Source organism: Macaca mulatta, chromosome 10 (assembly GCF_049350105.2).
Source record: "Macaca mulatta isolate MMU2019108-1 chromosome 10, T2T-MMU8v2.0, whole genome shotgun sequence".
Classification (NCBI taxonomy): domain Eukaryota; kingdom Metazoa; phylum Chordata; class Mammalia; order Primates; family Cercopithecidae; genus Macaca; species Macaca mulatta.
The window spans coordinates 70,984,448-71,006,704 of NC_133415.1; the positions used below are offsets into that span (position 1 = coordinate 70,984,448).

Below are 22,257 nucleotides of genomic sequence, written 5' to 3' on the forward strand. Positions count from 1 at the left end.
CCCATCTCCAGAACTCCTTGTGGGATTTGTTGAGGCCTTTGCTGGGTCTGCATCATCTTGATTCACTCCATCCCCTCTTTCCTTTCCAACTCCCCTCTCTCCTGAGCCATGCCATTTCCTTCTCTGCCTCACAGGTGCTGATCCCAGGAGCACACCCTAATAACCTTCCTGCATTCAGGCCACCATCTCAGAGTAGGCTTCCTAGGAAACAACTCTTCATGGGTATTTTTTTTTTCCTGATAAAATGTAAGAAATTCCTTTAGAAAAGACAAGAAGATTAGACCTGCTGGTTTAATAGAGCAAATACATTGAAAGGTTAGAAAATAGATTGCAGGTCTGAAGCCTAAGCCTTCCAAGAAATGCCACACCTGAGAAATTTACATTTGATTCAGCCTTTGTCTCAGTGCTCTGAAAGGTACTGATTTATTATGCATTAGTTACTTGTACCTGGGGAGCAGGCAGATTGGTGACAAGCGCCTCTACAACAGTGCAGCTGGTGGGGGGAGGGGCCATGGAGATCACAGTGAGAATGCCCAAGGAGAATTCCCCTTCAAATCCCATTTTCCCACTTACATTATCAGCTCTGCTAGGACCAGGGAAACCTGCATCTCTGGAAGCATATGAGTTGTCTCCCGCTTGGTTTAACTGTTTCTTTATCCTTTATAACTCAAGAACCTTTATGTCCTCAAACCTGTCTGTGGCCATCATTTTACCAACAGAACCATTTCGTTGTGGTGGATGTGATGTTGCTATCCACGTATCTGCCCAAACTAGAATTTGAGATTCCCCTGTTTTCCTCCTTCTATTTTATCTTCTGTACATTCAGCCACCAAGACTTGTTGATACCTCCTAAATATTCTCTGTGATTAATTTCCTTTTCCTTCCATCTGCCTCTTTCTTAGTTCAAGCACAAATAATCTCTTTTCTAAACTACTGTTAACTTTTTTTTCTTGTCCCTTTGCTTTTCGTCTTGAATTGGGACTCTGTCTCTGAAATCTATTAAATTCTCTGAAATTCTTCACTTTCTTTTCATCCTTTCTCTTTTTTCTCTATGAACTTACCCTGGAAGATATTGTCTACTTCCCTGGCTTTGATTCCTGTTGACATGCTGAAGATAAACTGAAGATGTTACAATATCCCACTGAGACTTTTTCCAGAGGTCCAGACCTTTAAGTTTAGCTGCCAGTTCTTCAAACTCAACTTGTCAAAAACTGAGTTGACCACTTTCTCCCTCCAACTGGATCTTGCTTCTCTATTATCCATTTCAGTGAATGACACCACCTTCTGCTACCTGTCATAAACCTGGATGTGGTCTTTGAGTTGTCCTTCTCTCTATTTCCCTAGGTCAAATCAACCATCTCTAACTCCACCTCTTAAACATCTCCTGGCCTTTTCTCTTGTCACCACCCCTATTGTCACTACCTTGGTCCCAGGCCAACCATCTCACCTAGATTTTTTTAAACCTGTATATCTGCATCAGCCCCTTAATTTCTTTTTGATCTCTCAGTTGTCTTTCTGCAATCCATTTCTCATAGGGTAGAGAGAATTATCTTTCTGTCTACAAATATGCATTCCTATGCCTGAAGTCCTTCAATGCTTTCCCATTGTTCTTATAATACATGTCCATGGCTTATAAAAAAACCCATTATAGTCTGGCCCCTGCTTGCCTCTCAGCAATCTTTCTCCCCACATACTCCCACTCTCATTCACACTAGGTCGTTGGAATTCCGTGGTTCCTTGAATGCACAATGCTTTCTCTAACCTCTGGACCATCTGGCTCCATATTCTCTCTTCTTAGAGACTCCTTTTCCCTCTTGATTCACCCTTTGCCTTACTGTTTACTCATCAGCGTCTAGATCCCAATTTAGCTTTCTCTTTCACCCAGAGGTTTTCATTAAACACCAAATCAGGTTAGACATTTTTCTTTGCTCCCATGGTGCCCTGTACTTACCTCTGCTTTGTCTTTTAGCAAATTCTACTGCTGTTTTATGATTAGCTTTCTGAAGGCAGGAACTGTGTCTGCTTTGGTTATTCTTATATCTCCAGATCATAGCACAGTGCCTGGCACAAAATATATGCTCAAAAATAATCCGAGTTGATTAATGAATTAATGCATGCCTTGGCACAAGCGGTGCCTTCTTTTGAGAATGTTCTCCTTTGCACCCTTGCCAACTTGGCAAACTCCTGCTCACCATTCAAGCCCCAGCATCAATGTTTCTTGAATCCCTAAGGGAGTCACAATCCCTGTGACCCATATCACAATCTTCTCCTTCGTCATCTTTTAGGATATTATTTCCTTGTAAGTCTGTTTGCCCACCAGACTTCAAAATCTCTAATGGCAGAAACTGTCTTGTCATCTATGAATATTAGCATCTATTATCTGGTATAGAGCACATGCTCAAATGCTTGCTAATGGTTGGAGGGATTATAATAATAAAACTGGGTCTGATTTTTGTCTGAAGATGATACATTTGACTTAATATAGTTCCAAATAATTCCACATAGTTTGTTCATGAATGTGTCCCGTAATAAATGCTTCTCTTACCATGGGTACTAGTTGCTAAATTATAGGATTTTCTCAATTCCTTGAAGTTTGTATCTCACCAATGTTCTTTGTTTAGATATTTTCAAGTCTCCATCTCATGGAATGATCCATGCCCATGTATTATTCTAAACTAATTTTTAGAAAAAAGAGATTCATAACATCATAAATCCTTTGGACTGATTTGGAAAATGCAATGCAGGATCTTTGCAGATGTCTGAATATTTTCTAGGCTGTCCTCCAGTATTGTGCAAAAAAGAGATCATGTAGACTTTTACAGGCTAACTATCTAAAGTACCTATATCAGTGATTCTACACTGTGGGGGATTTTGTGCTCTTTGAGACATTTGGCAATGTCTTGAGGTATTTGAGTTGTCACAGGTATTTATGTGAGCGACAGTGGTTAATCTAATCAGTGGATGCTGTTAAAATTCTTTTAAAAGAATTAAAAATTCTTTTAAAAATTATTTAACAGTCACAGATGCTGTTAAAATTCTTTTTTTTAAATAAACTTTTGTTCATTAAAAAAATGTTACAAAGGGAAAATACAAGATACAAACTGGCATATTTATAGGTTGCAGTACACACAATTGACCAATGATTGCATCAAAAGTATATAAAGAACTCTTACAAACCAATAAGAAAAGACAAGTAAAAGTTATGAAAAATATTTCTCAGAAGTGAAAACACGCAAGATCAATAAACCTAACAGTGATCCAACGTCATTATTAATTAGTAAAATCACACACACGCAGAACAGCACAAAACCAGAATTCAAACCTGGATCCCTCTAATACCAAAATCCAGTCTCTCCACTGCTCTGAGCCCATTCAGCTATTTTTAGCCCGAGGATGGTAAGGAAGCTACTTGAGATTATACCGTGCTGCCCAGATATAATGCAAAATTATTCTCTGTATACCAAATCTTTGCATTATATGGATTTTGTATACAGAGACTTGAATATTGACAAACCTTAAGTGACTAGGAATTGAGGTATTTTATAGAAGATGCTAAAAAATATTTCTGAAATTTGCTCCTCTAAGATGGAACAAATGTTTTTCCAAAGTCAAATAGTTTTGCATAAATCATTCTTTTAAATTTCTATTTAATTTTATTATTATTTTTGTTATTTTTCTGTAAGTTATTGGGGTAAAGGTGGTATTTGGTTACGTAAGTTCTTTAGTGGTGATTTGTGAGATTTTAGTGCATACATCACCTGAGCAGTGATACACTGCACCATATTTGTTTTACTTCCAATTATGTGGTCAATTTAAGAATAAGTGTGATGTGGTGCTGAGAAGAATGTATATTCTGTCGATTTGGGGTGGAGAGTTCTGTAGATATCTATTAGGTCCACTTGGCCCAGAGCTGAGTTCAAGTCCTGAATATCCTTGTTAATTTTCTGTCTCATTGGTCTGTCTAATATTGACAGTGGGTGTTAAAGTCTCTCGCTATTATTGTGTGGGAATCTAAGTCTTTTTGTAGGTCTCAAAGAACTTGGTTTATGCTTTAATCTGGGTGCTCCTGTATTGGGTGCATGTATATTTAGGATAGTTAGCTCTTCTTGTTGCACTGATCCTTTTACCATTATGTAATGCCCTTCTTTGTCTGTTTTGATCTTTGTCAGTTTAAAGTCTGTTTTATCAGAGACTAGGATTGCAACCTCTGCTTTTTTTGCTTTCCATTTGCTTGGTAAATATTCCTCCATCCCTTTATTTTGAGCCTATGTGTGTCTTTGCACGTGAGATGGGTCTCCTGAATACAGCACACCGATGGGTCTTGACTCTTTATCCAATTTGCCAGTCTTTGTCTCTTAATTGGGATATTTAGCTGGTTTACATTTAAGGTTTATATTGTTATGTGTGAATTTGATCCTGTTATTATGATGCTAGCTGGTTATTTTGCCCATTACTTGATGCAGTTTCTTCATAGTGTCCATAGTCATTACAATTTGTTATGTTATTCCAGTGGCTGGTACCAGCTTTTCCTTTCCATATTTAGTGCTTCCCTCAGGAGCTCTTTTAATAAAGACAGGCTTAGTGGTGACAAAATCTATCAGCATGTGCTTGCTGTAAAGGATTTTATTTCTCCTTTTCTTATGAAGCTTAGTTTGGTTGGATATGAAATTCTGGGTTGAAAATTCTTTCTTTAAGAAGAATATTGGCCCCCACTCTCTTCTGGCTTGTAGGGTTTTTGCAGAGACATCTGCTGTTAGTGTGATGGGCTTCCCTTTGTGGGTAACCTGACCTTTCTCTCTGGCTGCCCTCAACGTTTTTTTCTTCATTTCAACCTTGGTGAATCTGATGATTATGTGTCTTGGGGTTGCTCTTCTCGAAGAGTATCTTTGTGGTGTTCTCTGTATTTCCTGAATTTGAACGTTGGCCTGTCTTGCTAGGTTGGGGATGTTCTCCTGGATAATATCCTGAAGAGTGTTTTCCAGCTTGGTTCCATTCTCTCTGTCACTTTCAGGTATATCGATCAAACATAGGTTTGGTCTTTTTATGTAGTCCCATATTTCTTGGAGACTTTGTTCACTCCTTTTTATTCTTTTTTCTCTAATCTTGTTTTCACGCTTTATTTCATTACATTGATCTTCAATCTCTGATATCCTTTCTTCCGCTTGATCAGTTCAGCTATTGATACTTGTGTATGCTTCACGAAGTTTTTGTTCTGTGTTCTTCGGCTCCATCAGGTCATTTATGTTCTTCTCTAAACTGGTTATTCTAGTTAGCAATTTGTCTAACCTTTTTTCAAGGTTCTTAGCTTCCTTGCATTGGGTTAGAACATGCTCGTTTAGCTCCGAGGAGTTTGTTATTACCCACCTTCTGAAGCCTACTTCTGTCAATTCATCAAATTCATTCTCCGTCCACTTTTGTTCTCTTACTGGCGAGGAGTTGTGATCCTTTGGAGGAGAAGAGGCATTCTGGTTTTCAGCCTTTTTTGCGCTGGTTTTTCCTCATCTTCATGGATTTATCGACCTTTGGTCTTTGATGTTGGTGGCCTGCGAATGGGGGTTTTGTGTGGATGTTCTTTTTGTTGATGTTGATGCTATCCCTTTCTGGTTGTTAGTTTTCCTTCTAACAGTCAGGCCCCTCTGCTGAAGGTCTGCTGGAGTTTGCTGGAGGTCCACTCCAGACCCTGTTTGCCAGTGTTAGTATTGAAATGTGAGGTATCATTACATTCATCAAGCTCATTGCCTGGAGGTGTTTCCCAGTCAGGAGGCATGGGGGTCAGGGATCCACTTGAGGAGCCAGTCTGTCCTTTAGCAGAGCTGGAGCGCTGTGCTGGGAGATCTGCTGCTCTCTTCAGGGCCAGGAGGCAGGAACGTTTAAGTCTGCTGAAGCTGCACCCACAGCTGCCCCTTCCCCCCAGGTGCTCTGTCCCAGGGAGATGGGAGTTTTATCTGTAAACCCCTGACTGGGGTGGTATTTGGTTACATGAGTAAGTTCTTTAGTGGTGACTTGTGAGATTTTGGTGCATATATCACCCGAGCAATATATACTGCCCACAGAGGAGGAATCTAGAATGGCAGTCTGGCTACAGCGGCTTTGAGTAGCTGCCGTGGGCTCCGCCCAATTCAAACTCTCCCCCCCCCCCCCCCCTCACCCCGCCTGAGGCTTTGTTTACACTGTAAGGGGAAAACGGCCCACTCAAGCCTCAATAATGGTGGAAGCCCCTCCTGCCACTAAGCTCAAGTGTCCCAGGTCGACTTCAGACTGCTGTGCTGGCAGCAAGACTTTCAAGCCAGTAGATCTTAGCTTGCTGGGTTCGGTGGCAGTGGGATCCGCTGAACTAGATCATTTGGTTCCCTGGCTTTAACGCTCTTCCCAGGGGAGTGAACGGTTCTGTCTTGCTAGTGTTCCAGGTGCCACTGGGGTGTGAAAAAAAAAAATCCTGCAGCTAGCTTGCTGTCTGCCTAAATGGCTGCCCAATTTTGTGCTTGAAACCCAGGGCCCTGGTGGTGTAGGCACCTGAGGGGATCTCCTGGTCTTTGGGTTGCGAAGACTGGGGGAAGTAGTATCTGGACCAGAATGCACTGTTCCTTGTGACACAGTCCCCCACCGCTTCCCTTGGCTAGGCGAGGGAGTTCCCCAACCCCTTGCACTTCCTAGATGAGGCAATGTTACACCCTGCTTCGACTTGCCCTCTGTGGGCTGCACCAAGTGTCTAACCAGTCCCAGTGAGATGAGCCAGGTACCTCAGTTGGAAATGCAGAAATCACGTTCCTTCTGCATTGATCTTTCTGGGAGCTGCAGCCCATCTTGCCAGCCACACTGGTTATTTCCTTTCTTCTGCTGGGTTTGCATTTGGTTTGTTCAAGTTTCTCTGGTTCCTTGAGGTGTGGCCTTAGAGTGTCTATTTGTGCTCTTTCAGACTTTTTGATGTAGGAGTTTAGGGCTATGAACTTTCTCTTAGCACTGCCTTGGGTTTTGATAAGTTGTGTCATTATTGTCATTCACTTCAAATAATTTTTTAATTTCCATGTTGATTTTGTTTTTGACCCAGTGCTCATTCAGGAGCAAGTTATTTAATTTCCATGTATTTGCATGGTTTTGAAACTTCCTTTTGGAGTTGATTTCCAGTTTTATTCCACTGTGGCCTGAGAGAGTGCTTGATATTATTTCAATTTTCTTAAATTTATTGAATCTCATTTTGTGGCCTATCATATGGTCTATCTTGGAGAAAGTTCCATGTACTGTTGAATAGAATGTGTATTCTGTGGTTGTTGGATGGAATGTTCTGTATATGTCTGTTAAATCCATTTGTGCCAAGGTATAGTTTAAATCCACTGTATCTTTGTTGACTTCCTGTCTTGATGATCTGTCTAGTGCTGTCAGTGCAGTATTGGAGTCCCCCACTATTATTGTGTTGCTGGCTATCTCATTTCTCAGGTCTGTTAGTAATTGCTTTATAAATTTAGGATCTCCAGGCTGGGCACAGTGGCTCACACCGGTAATCCCAGCACTTTGGGAGGCTGAGGTGGGCAGATCATGAGGTCAGGAGATCAAGAGCATCCTGGCTAACATGATGAAACCCCGTCTCTACTAAAAATACAAAAAAAAAAAAAAAATTAGCTGGGCATGTTGGCAGGTGCCTGTAGTCCCAGCTACTTGGGAGGCTGAGGCAGGAGAATGGTGTGAACCTGGGAGGCGGAGCTTGCAGTGAGTCGAGATCATGCCACTGCGCTCCAGTCTGGGTGACAGAGTGAGACCCCGTCTCAAAATAAATAAATAAATAAATTTAGGATCTCCAGTGTTAGGTGCATATATGTTTAGGACTATGATATTTTCCTGTTGGACGAGGCCTTTTACCATTACGTGATGTTCCTCTTTGTTTCTTTTAACCACGGTTGCTTAAAGTTGTCTGATACTAGAATAACTACCCCTGCTCTCTTTTTGGTGTCCATTTACATGAAATGCCTTTTTCCACCCCTTTACTTTAAGTTTATGTGAATCCTTATGTGTTAAGTGAGTCTTCTGAAGGCAGCAGATAGTTGGTTAGTGAGTTCTTACCCATTCTGTGGTTCTGTATCTTTTAAGTGGATCATTTAGGCAATTTACATTCAATGTTAGTATTGAAATGTGAGGTATCATTACATTCATCATGCTCATTGTTGTCTGTGTACTTTGGGTTTTTTTCTTTTTTGGTTTTGCTTTTTAACTTGTGTGTGTGTGTGTGTGTGTGTGTGTGTGTTTTAATGAGTCCTGTGTGATTTATGCTTTAAAGAAGCTCTGTTTTCCAGGATTTGTTTCAATATTTAGAGCTCCTTTTATCAGTTCTTGTAGTGGTGGCTTGGTATGAATTCTCTCAGCATTTGTTTGTCTGAGGATGACTGTATCTTTCCTTCATATATGATGCTTAGTTTTGCTGTACACATAATTCTTGGCTGATAATTGTTTTGTTTGAGGAGGCTGAAGATAGGGCCCTAATTCCTTCTTAGCTTGTACAGTTTCTGCTGAGAAATCTGCTGTTAATCTGATAGGTTTTCCTTTATAAATTACCTGGTGCTTCTGTCTCACAGCTCTTAAAATGGCTTCCTTTGGATAACCTGATGACAATGTACCTAGGTGAAGATCTTTTTGTGATGAATTTCCTGGGTGATCTTTGTGCTTCTCGTAATTGCATGTCTAGGTTTCTAGCAAGGCCAGGGAAGTTTTCCTCAATTATTCTCCCAAATTTGATTTCCAAGCTTTTAGAATTCTCTTCTTCCTCAGGATCACTGATTATTCTTAGGTTTGGTTGTTTAACATAATCCCAGACTTCTTGGAGGTTTTGTTCATATTTTCCTATTCATTTTTCTTTGTCTTTGTTGAATTGGGTTAATTCAAAGACCTTGTCTTTAAGCTCTAATTTCTTTCTTCTACTAGTTCAATTCTATTGCTGAGACTTTCCAGAGCATTTTGCATTTCTAAAAGTGTGTCCAAAGTTTTCTTGAATTTTTATTGTTTTTACTTTAAGTCATCTATTTCCTTGAATATTTCTCCCTTCACTTCTTGTATCTTTTTGTTTGCATTTTCTTGCATTGGGCTTTGCCTTTCTCTGGCCTCTCCCTGATTAGCTTAATAACCTCCTGAATTCTTTTTCAGGTAAATCAGGGATTTCTTCTTGATTTGGATCCATTTTTGGTGAACTAGTGTGATATTTGGGGGGTGCTGAAGAGCCTTGTTTTGTCATACTACCAAGGTTGGTTTTCTGGTTCCTTCTCATTTGGGTAGGCTCTGTCAGAGGGACGGTCTAGGGCTGAAGACTGTTGTTCAGATTCTTTTGTCCCACAGGGTGTTCCCTTGATGTATTACTCTCCCCCTTTTCCTATGGATGTGGCTTCATGTGACCCAAACTGCAGTGATTGTTGTCTCTCTTCTGGGTCTAGCCACCCACCGAGTCTACCTGGCTCGAGACTGGTACTGGGGTTTGTCTCCACAGAGTCCTGTGATGTGAACCGTCTATGGATCTCTCAGCATTGGATACCAGTGCCTGTTCCAGTAGAGGTAGTGGAGGGTGCAATGGACTCCATGAGGGTCCTTAGCTTTGGTGGTTTAATGCTATAGTTTTCAGATGCTGTTAAAATTCTTACAATGCCCAAAGAATTGGTTCAAAATATTAATAGTGTTAAAGGTGAGAAATCAGATTTAGATGAAATAAAAATGTGCCAGTTCACTCAAATGCACTTTCCTTTTCAGGATAGAGCATAAGTAATACCCAACTTACAACTAGAAGACCAAAGTACAGTCCCACCCAGGAGCACTTGCTCTTATATTTTGATGTTTTTATTTTCAAAATTATATTTTAATATCTATCTCATGGGGTTGTTACAGAAATTAAATATTATAAGGTATGGGAAAAGCCTTAGTTCAGTATCTGGCAAATAGTAGTTGCTCATGAGATGTTTGTAAAAACAGGTTCATAAACCCATGGGGAATGGGGTTTAGGAAGTGGAGATGAATGAAATTTACACTGAATAGTTCCTGAGCACCTCATGCTTTCTAGGATCTGCACCTGTATCACCACTTCTGAGAACACTTTAGAGAGTAGTAGGCATTGACAAAGATCCAGGGAGGTGTGCATACGTACTCTTTGTTCTTTTCGTTCCACGGCTGCATTGCATTTTTCTATTCCCCAGTTTCTCATAAAGTCTCTGAGATAGCCAAACAGGGTTCCAATTCCATACCCCATGTAAGTGAAAACCATAACATGAAGGGGTGCTTCTTCAAAGGATTCAACAATGAGCTTATCGTAAAAATGTGTCCTCCCATTTTGCTGAAAACACAAAAGAAAATCCAAGGTTAGCATTCTCCTGTTACAAATATACTATGATACTTAAAACTGTCAACTTTCAACCCTTTAAATTCCAAAGGCCATATTTAAGATTGTAAAAAAATTAGAAACTGATCATTGAAGAGGGAAATCAAAAATTCAAACTTTGTTTTACAAGCCGTAGTAACATAATTGATTCAAGCAAAAGTTCTCAACAGAAACTCAAATCACTGTGTGAAGAGTTAATGAGGAAGAACGTATTTGCAAGTTGCTAAAGTATGACCCCATAGCTTACTTCCTAATCACAAACTTGGGGTCGTTACCTTAACCAGGTGATCAAATTATATCACAAGTGTTGGAACAAGCAGCCACTCTACACGCCCGTTATGTGTAATATTCAATACACAGCAAACCTATGAAATATTTAACCTGAACTTAGTCAAGCTCTTATGTTTAACTTCCATTTTACAAGAAACACTAGCCTAAAGGAACGTGGTAAATGACCTTATGTGAAAACAACCAGATAATCCAGAATGTAGAGCTTTCTATAGGACAACTGTCCTGATCTTTTAAAAAAGTCATTTCTGATAAAAGAAGGGTGGATGAGAGGACTTAAGGGAAACAAGTAAATCTAGTGTGCGTTCCTTCATCAAATTCTGTTTTCTTTCTGTAATTTTTGTGTGAAAAACCAGGTGAACGACAAACTTTGAACAACTGTGGAAATCCAAATGAGGACCATATATATATCTTATTAAAGAATTTATTAATTTTGTTAGGGAAGATAGAGATATTTTTAGTTATATCACAGAATGTTTTAATCTTTATAGATGCATGCTGAAGTATTAAGGGGCAAAGCATTATAACAGCTGTAGTTCTCTTTAAAGTGGTTTGTCAAAATTGCATAAAAACATAAAGCAACTTTGAGAAATGTTAACTCTCGAATCTGGATGGAGAGTATATAGGTGTTCATTACATATTTTTTTCTACTCTTCTGTATGCCTGAAATTTTTCGTAGTAAAGTTTTAAAAACTGTCTGTTTTATTTCACTTTTCAGTAGAAAGTAGACTTTTAGCACCAAACCATTCTGATGACTGTTTAATTGATTTGCACATAGTAGGTCAAACAACATCTGGTCAATTGATTAGTAAATACATATTTCTAATGCTAATATTTAATTGTTTTAGTCCTTAACAAATATTTATACATTCATTTATTGTTTCATTCAATAAATATAAATCAATCTGCAGATTCCCCATTTCTTAATGAGGTGACACACGAAAAATGTTTTGAACACTTGCAATACATAGCTTTTAGTGATTTACAAAAAATTGTCAAATCTCTACTAATATTTGATGTACCAACTTAGCTTATACATATATATGTAGAATGATTTATTATATTAAATCATGTACATTTTTTTGCCATTTTCCTAATCTTTGTCATTATAATCAACACAGTTTTCCAGAACATATTATCTTCATTCCCTCTACATTGTTTGAGAAGCAGAATTTTTGGAATCTCTGTGATTTAGTCACTGGAAGTTTTATCCCAAACCATAAAATAGATGAAAAGCAAATCAGTCTGGTAGATGAATATTTTAAATCTCTACATTATTATCCTTTAAGAAATTTTTAAAAGCCTTTCTATAGTGATATCTAACATTTGAATTCTTAAGTCAAAACACAAAATATTAGTAAGATGACTTGCTTCCTTATTTATTTATTATTTCGGGTTACCTCTATAGATACCCCAAACTAACAGTGGTGGATGTTCCCATCTAGTGTGTCATCACAAACACTACTTGATGGTATAAAATAATGAAAATGAAAGAGCATTTGTTAATATGCAGTCTTGAGTAAAAGTTATACTCTTGACCTGTATACAGGACATTTGTTGCATGCCTTCCATGAGCAAACAACATGTTCAGCACTGGGAATTCAAAGATGAACAAGACAGACTCCATTCCTACTCCTCCCTCTAACTACGTCCTTACTCCAGTCATGTAGGTCTGACGGATGGCTGATCTTGCTATGCTATTTTAGTACAAACCTTCGGCTCCTTTCCTTGGGTCTGTTCTGCACTTGACCTTTGGACTACGTTGATCTCCACAATTCCAGGTGACCTCCTGGCCCACTTAAGATCCACCTCCCGCATCTTTCTGCATCACAGGGACATAAAATTGGCTTCCTTGTCGGATTTGTCCAGACTCTAGCAAAAGGGACTCAGAGTCTCATGAAGGAAGACATGTCAGAACTTTTAAACTGATTAGATATGAAGTCAAGGAAGAGGAGAAAGACAACTATCTGCAAGGAGCAGTGTAATATTCTTGATGAGAAGAAATAAGGATTTGGAAGGAGGGCTGCTTTTTGGAGAGAAGACATGATGAGTCTGTACAGAACGTGCTAATTTAGGGGTGGTAATTGCCTGCATAAATTCCCAGAGCACTGAGGAACGTAGGAGAAAAGAAAGACCCTGACTGAGTCAATTACGATGGGCCACAGTTTAAGTCATGGTTGAAGGTGAATAAGGCACAAATCATAAAGAGGGGAGAGCAGTAGGCTTGGGACAGAATTTGTGGACACAGTGCTTTTTTGGGTACCACAGAAGAAAAAGAGTGAATAAGGAGAACCCAGTGTAGGTGACCTCAGAACCTTAATTTAACTTGCTCACAAATTAACCCCTTTGGGCTGACTTAGAGAATGGCTAAGTTATGTGGGTGTATATAAAGACAGAAAATGTGAGGACATTCAAGTCCAACCCATGGCAATCAGCAGGTTTTCTCTTTTTCCTTTCCTGGACCCATCTTCATTTATGAGCTTCACATGTAACCAAATCAAGTGGCACTTTTCTCTCGAAATCCATAGGCAGTTTCTGCTTGAACTGGCTCTGAGGCAACCCTGCACCGTACATCACAGATAGTCTACCTAGATGCAAATAAAACCCTCAGTTGGTTGCACAGACTGGGACTATATGTAACTATTTATTTGCCCCTGTGAGTTGTTCCGAAAGAAAGTAATAAAACGAAGGAGAAAATTTCAACAATGTTCGTCAGCTCAAACCAGTATCTACTGTCCTCTCATGTAAATAGATACATTTTTAATTTAATGTCACTTAATTAATTTTATTTGGCAGAGGAAAAATGAGATACCTTCACAGAGAAAAAAGTTGTCTGGAAATGTATTGGTCTCCTTAAAAGACAGCTAGTGACTCACTATATTCTTTTACTTATAATTGAAGTCAGTCACACCTCCCAGGAGGAATTCCCTAATCTGTTGTTGGATAGTTACCTTGAAATATAAAATTTCATCCTATCAAAGTAAATGAAGCATAAAATCTTGCTTAATAAGTTTACATTTATTAAGCACTTGTTATTACTGCAGATAAGCATTGTTATTTGTAATACGCTTTGGCTTGTTCTACCTTTTCTTTAACAGCCTTAAAAATAAACAGATCCTGAGCCACAATGCCTACAGTATCTAGTCGTTTGGGATACTGTGACATCCTGGGGTTTGTTTACTTCCTGCACTCTGTCATATCTGGAAATAAACTGGAATATGCAAGGAGCCCTTTACAGACAATTATTCTTCTGTTCAACAGGTAGCTCTTTTACTGGCTGTCCTAGGCTAACATTAGAGGAGATATGAAATCAATAAATACAGTATGTTTCCCCCAGAATCGATAGTGCAATAGGGTGTGTGTGTGTGTGTGTGTGTGTGTGTGTTTGTGGTGGGGACACAAATGACCATAACATAGAGCAAAATGTGAATATCACAGGATGATGCAAATGAAGGGACCACATCACACTGGGTGATCAGGAGTGATTCCTGAGGAGGTTAAAATGGAGCCTGGTGTTGCTGGGCAGTCGAGCATAACAATGAAGATGATTTGCTCAGGGGTCAGACTTTCCTTTGCTGACTGTGTGACCTTGTGAAAGTCACTTAATTTTTTGAGGACTCAAATGTCTGGGCTAGTAAAGGTCATTTTGAAAATTAAGTGAGATAATATATACAGGTTACCTGCCACAACACAAAAACTCATTAAATGTTATGATTTTTGTTAAATATTCTGAATAGAGATGATAGATGAAAACTATTAGGATGGATAATGCTGCTTTTAGAGACATATTTGAGAAAAAAGAGAAAGACAATATTTAACTCTGTCATATATATTGACCAAGGACATATGGCTTCCTTGCTGGATTTGTCAAAACTCTAGCAAAAGGGACTGAGAGTCTGACGAAGAAAGACATGAGACCAAGGATATACATTGACCTAGGATATATTGATCAAGAATATAATGTATCAGCGGGGCGCAGTGGCCATGCCTGTAATCCCAGCACTTCAGGAGGCCGAGGTGGGTGGATCACCTGAGGTCAGGAGCTCAAGACCAGCCTGGCCAACATGGTGAAACTCTGTCTCTACTAAAAAATACAAAAATTAGCTGGACGAGGTGGTGGGCGCCTGTAATCCCAGCTACTCAGGAGGCTGAGGTAGGGAGAATTGCTTGAACCCGGGAGGCAGAGGTTGCAGTGAGCTGAGATTGCGTCACTGCACTCCAGCCTGGGCGACAGAGCAAGACTCCATCTCAAAACAAAACAAAACAAAACAAAACAAAAAAGAAACAAGAAAAAAGAATATAATGTATCAATACCTAGGGAGAAGAGGGAGAATGAAGGTCCTCTAAGGAGACAGCAAGTGGGAGAGGGAGGAAGAGGTAAGAGATTGAAGAGTGATACAAAGTTGAGATACTGAAGTTCAACAAGACCATTGTATGTGGGGACTCTCACAAGAAAACTTGAGTAAGTAATTTTACCAACCTGTTATCCCTGCAGTTTTATCAGACTGCAGGTACTTAAGGAGAGAGAGAATGTGAAGGCAATGGGACAGGGAGCTGAGATGACTTATTAAGGAAGTGTAGTGGTAGGGAAGAGGACAGAGAGAAGGTGGTGGCTTTGGTTACTAACAGTGAGAGGAGTTGCTTATTTTGCAATAAAGAAATACTGAGTGTATATAGGAGCTTAGAAAAATATTTAATAGATTAAGCATAATTGTAGAAAAAGGTAAGAGACAGTATAATTCCTGGAACACGACCCCTGGAGGGATGCAGGATGAAGAGCACACGTGACTGTCCTGACCACAAGGACGCAGACTATCTCAGTAGCACTTTGAAAAATGTGTGGTGCAGTCACTTCTTGTGCTCTAGCTCTTTAGGGTATGATACAAAAGGATGAGCAAATCTAAAACCAACTTAATGCCGCAAATTCACCATCCATTGACAAACAGACTTTTGTTCTCAGAATGAGGCAGCCCATGCAACATGACACACACCATTACACTGCTGGGTTAGTCATTGAAAAGAAAAGTCAGGATGAGAATGAAGGGGAAGAGGAGGCTTTCAGGCCTTAGTTGCTATACAAGGGCAGGAAAGTTGGGGATAAGATTGGCTTAGGGAGGACGAAATGGCAACGGAAATCTAGAACACTGGAGCTAACTAGAGGGCTATGTTCCTTTCTGAAATGGAATGTATTTGGGGTTTTCCACATCATGACCAAGATTGGCCTAGATCCTTCTCTGAGGGAGAACACCTTCTTCCAAGGTGTTCCAAGGACACTGGTGTTTAAGAATAAATCTCTGCCTACATTGTAGCAGTTAGCTTTTGAGTAGGCAAACAGGGCCACTGTGAGTGTTACAGAATAAGAGATTTACTTTAAACATTATATGGTGTTCAAACATGGGAGCTGGTTAAAAATCTATGGAAGGTAAATCATTTCCCTGCTGGTGGCATAAAGAGCTTCAGAGATCATCTTCACAGTAGAAATAAAGCACGACTGGTAAAAATTATAAAAATATAACTTTTTAAAGTATTTGGACATTGTCTTAAGGGCATATAGCAAATGAAGAAATATTGATTTAAGGAAATACACTAAATATCAAAAAAGAACACTGAGAGTCTGTGGCATTGAGCCATGACCTACTCTCTCCCTTTACCTCCCAGTTCAGCAAGTAAAAACATTCTACTTTGAGCAGGTGGCCAAGAAGATGAGGCTTCCTGTCCCCTGCTTCAGGCAAGGGTTATGGTATTTCTTTGAGAGGGGCAAGCTACCATCTTTTCTTATCACTCTCAGTTCTGTTTTGCAGAGGCTAAATTCTGTGCAAGTGTGGCTGAGAGGTTGAGGGTTTGTTTCCTCTAATGAACACCCACTCCTAGGGTAGAGACTCTGTATCAGACATGGCATGCTGGGAATACTGGGGCCCCAATTACCCTTCCTCCAGCACACTAGCAGGATAGAGGGTCCATGGTGGAAGAGGAAAGCCAAGAAAACCAGAAGGTATTGCCCCACTTAAAGCCAACATCCTTTCCCTAGCTCTGAAGCAGTGACTCATTGGCTTTGCCCAGTGGGACAGAGAGCTCTAGAGCATTCCCCAAGATAACTTATCTTATTTGGTACAAAGAGTAGGGAAGTTCAAGATTAAAGGGTGCTCTGGAAAACAGTGGAGATTCTGGTGGCAAGCACTTTAAAACAGACTGGTAGCTCTGTAAAAGCAACAAGCTAATCTTTATGTAGGTAGTTTAGTCAGAGAGAACCAGGGAAATTGACAGCTATGAAGAGCCCTCTTAGGATCAGAATAAACCTCAAAGGCTAAACACACCAAGGATCATGAATTTAATTGGATCAGACTGTGAAGCAATTTATGCCCCAGGGCACTGTCAAGACCAATAGAGCAATCAGGCAGCAAGTAGTGGAGACTCACAGTTGGGAGTGATACTAACAGAGGAAGATAGTTTACAGAGTGATTTGGGAAAGGCACAGTCATATAGAAGCTTTCTAAAACCACTGTCATTTCAACGACATGCTGAAGTCTGCACTCTCTAAGGGGCAACCTTAGAGGTTTTACACTGTGAGGTAAATACACTTTATGAAAATAGCTCATCTAAGTCACTAAAAAAAGAAGCCAACACAGCAAAGACAATCCTCTGGTGGGGGCGGGGGGTGGGGGCAGTGGTTACTATTCAGAGTTGCTACAGTTTATTTCAAATGTTCAGTTTTAGGCCAAAAATATGAGTCATGTAAAGAAACAGAAAAATGTGGTCTACATAAGAACAACAGATATTGCTTATGAGAAGGACCAAGATGTTGGACTTAGTAAATACTGCCACGTGGCTGTTACAAATATATATGAAGAACTAAAAAAAACCATGTTAAAGGAGTAAAAGAAGGTATGATGACAATGTCTTATCAAATAGAAAATATTTATAAAGAATAGAAATTACAATAAAAAGAACCAAATGGGAATTCTGAAATTGAAAAGTGTAATAACAGAAACAAAAACTTATTAGAGGGGTTCAGTAGCAGATTTAAACTAGAAGACCAAAAAATTAGAAAACTTTAAGATAGAGAAGGGGAATTTATACTATACAAAATACAAACAAACAAAAAGCCAGAGGAAAAAAATGAAGACAAGTGAACAAGGTCTCTGAAACATGTGGGATACCATTGAGTACACCAACATACACACAATATGAGTGTTAGAAAGAGAGGAGAGAAAAAGGAACAGAACAAACATTTCAATAAATATTGGCTGAAAACTCCCCAAATTTGATGAAAAACATTAATCATACCTATGAAAGCTTAATGATATCCAATTGAATAAGGGCAAAGAGATCTGTTATCAGACATATTATAGTAAAAATGTTAAGAGACAAAGAGAAAATCTTAAAAGCAGCAAGAGCCAAACAACTGATCACATAAAAATGAACCCCAATAAGGTGAACAGCTTTCTTCTGAGTAGAAAAAATGGAAGCCAAAATGTAGTGGGATCACATATTCAAAATGCAGAAGTATTTTAAGACGTCAACCAATAATCTTATGTTGGCAAAATTATCCTTCAAAAATGAAGACAAAATAAAGATATTTCAGGATAAACAAAAACTGAGAGAATCTGTTAATAGTAGACCCACCTTACAAGAAGTATTAAAGGAAGGTCTTCAGACTGAAAGCAAGTGACTTCAGACAATAATTCAAGTCCAACCAAAAAAAAGGGGGGGAGCACAGGAAAAGGTGATTATGAAATTATAAAAGTGGCTCACGCCTGTAATCCTAACACTTTGGGGGGCTGAGGCAGGTGGATCATGAGGTCAGGAGATCGAGACCATTCTGGCCAACATAGTGAAACCCTCTCTCTACTAAAATACAAAAATATTAGCAGGGTGTGGACACATGCCTATGGTCCCAGCTACTTGAGAGGCTGAGGCAGGGGAATTGCTTGAACCCGGGAGGCGGAGGTTGCTGTGAGCCAAGATTGCACCACTGCTCTCCAGCCTGGAGGCAGAGCAAGACTCCGTCAAAAAAAAAAAAGTATAAATACACATTTCTTCCCTTCCCTTTACTACTATTACATAATTTTAAAAGAAATTGTATAAAACAATATGTATAAATTAATTGTTGAACTTATATATATAGACATATATTATGCAAAAACAGCACAAAGAAATTGTATGTAAGCAAAACTATATTGAATTAAGGAAATTATACAACGTGGCAATTAGAGTCCACAGCAACTAATGAATAAAACCAGAAATGTTAAATAGGAAGGGAAATAAGAAAGTTGATGTAACAAACTCTTTCTCAATATGTATACACACACACACACACACACACACGTACATGCATACACATATATTTGGCATCCTTTCTTTTCCAGCTTCTTAAAAAAGACATAAAATTGTACAATACAGTATTTATAAGATTGTGCTGTTGATTTTATAAATATATAGATGTCATAACAGTAACAGCATAAAAGGAAAGGTACGCTATATAGAAGTAATATTTCTATGTATCACTGGATTTAAGTTTGTATAAATTTGAAGTTGATTTTGGTACATTAACATAGGTATGGTAAGCCTCACAGCAACTAAGAAAACTCAAAAAAAGTGAAAAATTATTAAAATAATGAAAAATCCTACTAGAAAATATTCACTTAAAACACAGAATAAAGCACTAAACTAAGAATGGATAAACAAAAAGGACATGAGATATACAGAAGGCAAAAAGCAAAAATACATAAATGAAACTATCTCAATTATAACAGAAGATGTGAATGGATGAAAGGATCCAATCAAGTGCAGATTGTCAAACTGGATGAAAACAAAATCAAATCTAACTGTAAGATATCTAGAGCAGATACACTTTTGATTCAGAGATGCATACAAGGTAAAAGTAAAAGAATGGAAAAAGATACATCATGAAAACAGCACTGGTAAGAAAGCTGAAATTGCTAACATAGTATCAGACAAAATAGATTTTAAAACAAAACTGTTGCTGGAGAGATAGATACTTTATAATAATAAAATGGTTAATTCATTAGGAAGATGTAACAATAATAAACATATATGCATCTACCATCAACATCCCAAAATGTTTAAAGTAAAAACTGATAGAAGTAAAGAGAGAAGTAGAAAATTTCATGATAATATTAGAGTCTTTAATATGTTACTTTCAATAATGAATAAAATAACTAGGCAGAAGACCAACAAGAAAGTAGAAGACTTGAACAATAGTATAAACCAACTAGACTTAAGAGATATCTATAGAACACTTCTCCCCAAAACAGCAAATACACATTTTTCTAAAGCGCACACGGAACATTCTGCAGCTAGTCATAAAATAAGCCTCAATAAATGTAAAAGGCTTGAAATTATGCAAAGTATGTTCTCTCCAATCACAATGGAATTAGAAAACAATAACAGAAAAACTGGGAAAATGTACAAATATGAGAAAATTAAACAACATTTCCTAAATAGTAAATGAGTCAAAGAAGAAATCAAGTGAAATTAGAAGACATTTTGAGATAAATAAAAATGAAGACATGTATACCTAAACTTATTAGATACAGCTAAAGCAGTGATTAACAGGACATTTATAGTTCTAATGCCTATATTTTAAAAAGAAAGATCTAAGTCAATAACTTATCGCCTTATGGAAAAAGTAAAACAAATTAAAGCTAAAGCAAACAAAACAATCATAAAAATTAGAGTGGAAATTAATGAAATAGATAACAGAAATAAACTGACTTTTCAAATAAATCAACAAAATTAACAAATCTTTGCTTGGATGGACCAAGCAAAAAGAGAAAACAGCCAAATTACTAAAATCAGGAAAGAGGGACATTGCTATTGTCCTTACAGAAGTGACACTGATTATAAGGGAATGTGAAGAATAATTATATGTCAACATATTAGAATTAAGATGAAATGGACACTCTAAGAAAGACACAAAATACAAAAAACCAACTCAATAAGAAGTAGAAAATCTGAATGGACCTGTGAAAATGAAGACATTGAATTAATAATTTGAAACTTCCCACAGAAAAAGTTCAATCCCAGATGTGAATTCTACCAAACATTTAAAGAATTAATGCCTATTCTTTACAAATTCTTCTAAAATATTAAGAAGGAAAAAACACTTCTGAATGCGTTATATGAGCCTTATATTATCCTGGTGACCAAAATTATACAAAGACATCACAGGAAAAGAAAAGTGCAGACCAATAATATATCAATGGTGAAATGATTTTTACACACCATGTGGCAGACAGAATACAGCTAGTAATGAAGATATATATATATATATACACACATATTTTTCTCTGTATTTCCTAGCCTTTCTTGACATTATGGTAGGCCACATGACTCATTCTGGCTGATGGACTCTGAGTGAAAATGGCATGTGTCACTTCTGGGCTGAGGGAGTCAGGAGCTGGTATGCCTCATCCATCTCTCTCTTCCTCTACCATTGAATCTTGCAAACCACCAGATCCAGATGGAAAAGCTACAAGGTAAAAGTGGTGCCTGATATTCAATGAACTTTACATGTTTGAAGAATAAAACTCTTTGTTAAACTAGTGAGACTTATGGCTTTTCTGTTGCAGCAGTTAGCATTTTTGATCCTGATTAATCCACCCATCTAAAATATTTCAAGGATAAATACTTTCTGCATCTCCAAGACTCATTTTATTCTTGATAACCTGAAAGTGTGTCCTATTATAGAAGATGAGCCTTCAAAGATTGTAGAAGATTCAATCTTCATTCATAGTTGTATAGGATCACTTCTCCCTCAGACTCTGAACAAGCCCTGTGGTCCAACTGTTATTACTACAGAAGAAATGAAACATAAAAATGGGGGTCAATTTGGGTTTCATGAGCATTAACACTGAGACTTGAGTGCAAGTGTGGCTTTACAAGACCACAAATTCTCCTTTCAAACAGATAATCTGGCGGGGTTTGTTATGTGATGCACTGTTGATTGCCTACCTTAAGGTCATATTCTTTATTTGTTATAAGAAGAGCCTTGATGTTCAGTTGAAGGTGACCTTTCTCTAGCCTCAGGGGGTAAAGCATAATTGGTCCAAGATAGCCATAGTAGTCTTGCCAGTGACTGGTTTAGACATGGGCGTGAAGACCAGTCTTGGCCAATGGGAAGTGAGGGAAGGTCCATTGGGTGACTTCTGAGGAAGCTTTATGTAAGAATAAAAATAGTTGGGGAAAAAAAGGAAAATGTCCCTGTTTTTCTCCAGACATTGTTGTGTCTGATTGGGATTTCTGGAATTACAACAACCTTCCTGTTGCCATAAGGGGAAGGCATTTTTTTTTTTTTTTAATGCACAAAATATGGCAGAATGAAGAGATGGAAAATACTGGTTTTCAATTACATTGTTGAGTTACTGAATCAACAAAGCCAAGGACTACCCAATACTAGACTTGCTGTGAGAGAATGACAAAAGCCTCATTTTAATCTACCCACATTTGAGGCTTCCATTACTTGCAGCGGAAAGGATCCATCAGTCAGTTCCCATCAGAGTAACAAAACTTGTAAACTAAATATGAGACAAACTGATGAGTCTCAGTGGAGAGGGCAGGACTGATGGCTATCTAGTACACACTGATATCTTCATCTCAGTTGT

General features: G+C 38.3%; 1 protein-coding gene across 4 annotated transcripts in view; it reads right to left on the reverse strand.

Annotated features, from left to right (window-relative positions):
- Positions 1-22,257, reverse strand: part of SPTLC3 (serine palmitoyltransferase long chain base subunit 3) — a 173,485-nt gene that overhangs the window by 122,902 nt on the left and 28,326 nt on the right. For all 4 annotated transcript variants that reach the window (XM_028828183.2, XM_028828181.2, XM_077951199.1 and 1 more), the window contains one exon: positions 10,115-10,300. In XM_028828183.2, the coding sequence (XP_028684016.1) occupies positions 10,115-10,300 (186 nt within the window). The remainder of the gene's footprint in view (positions 1-10,114; positions 10,301-22,257) is intronic.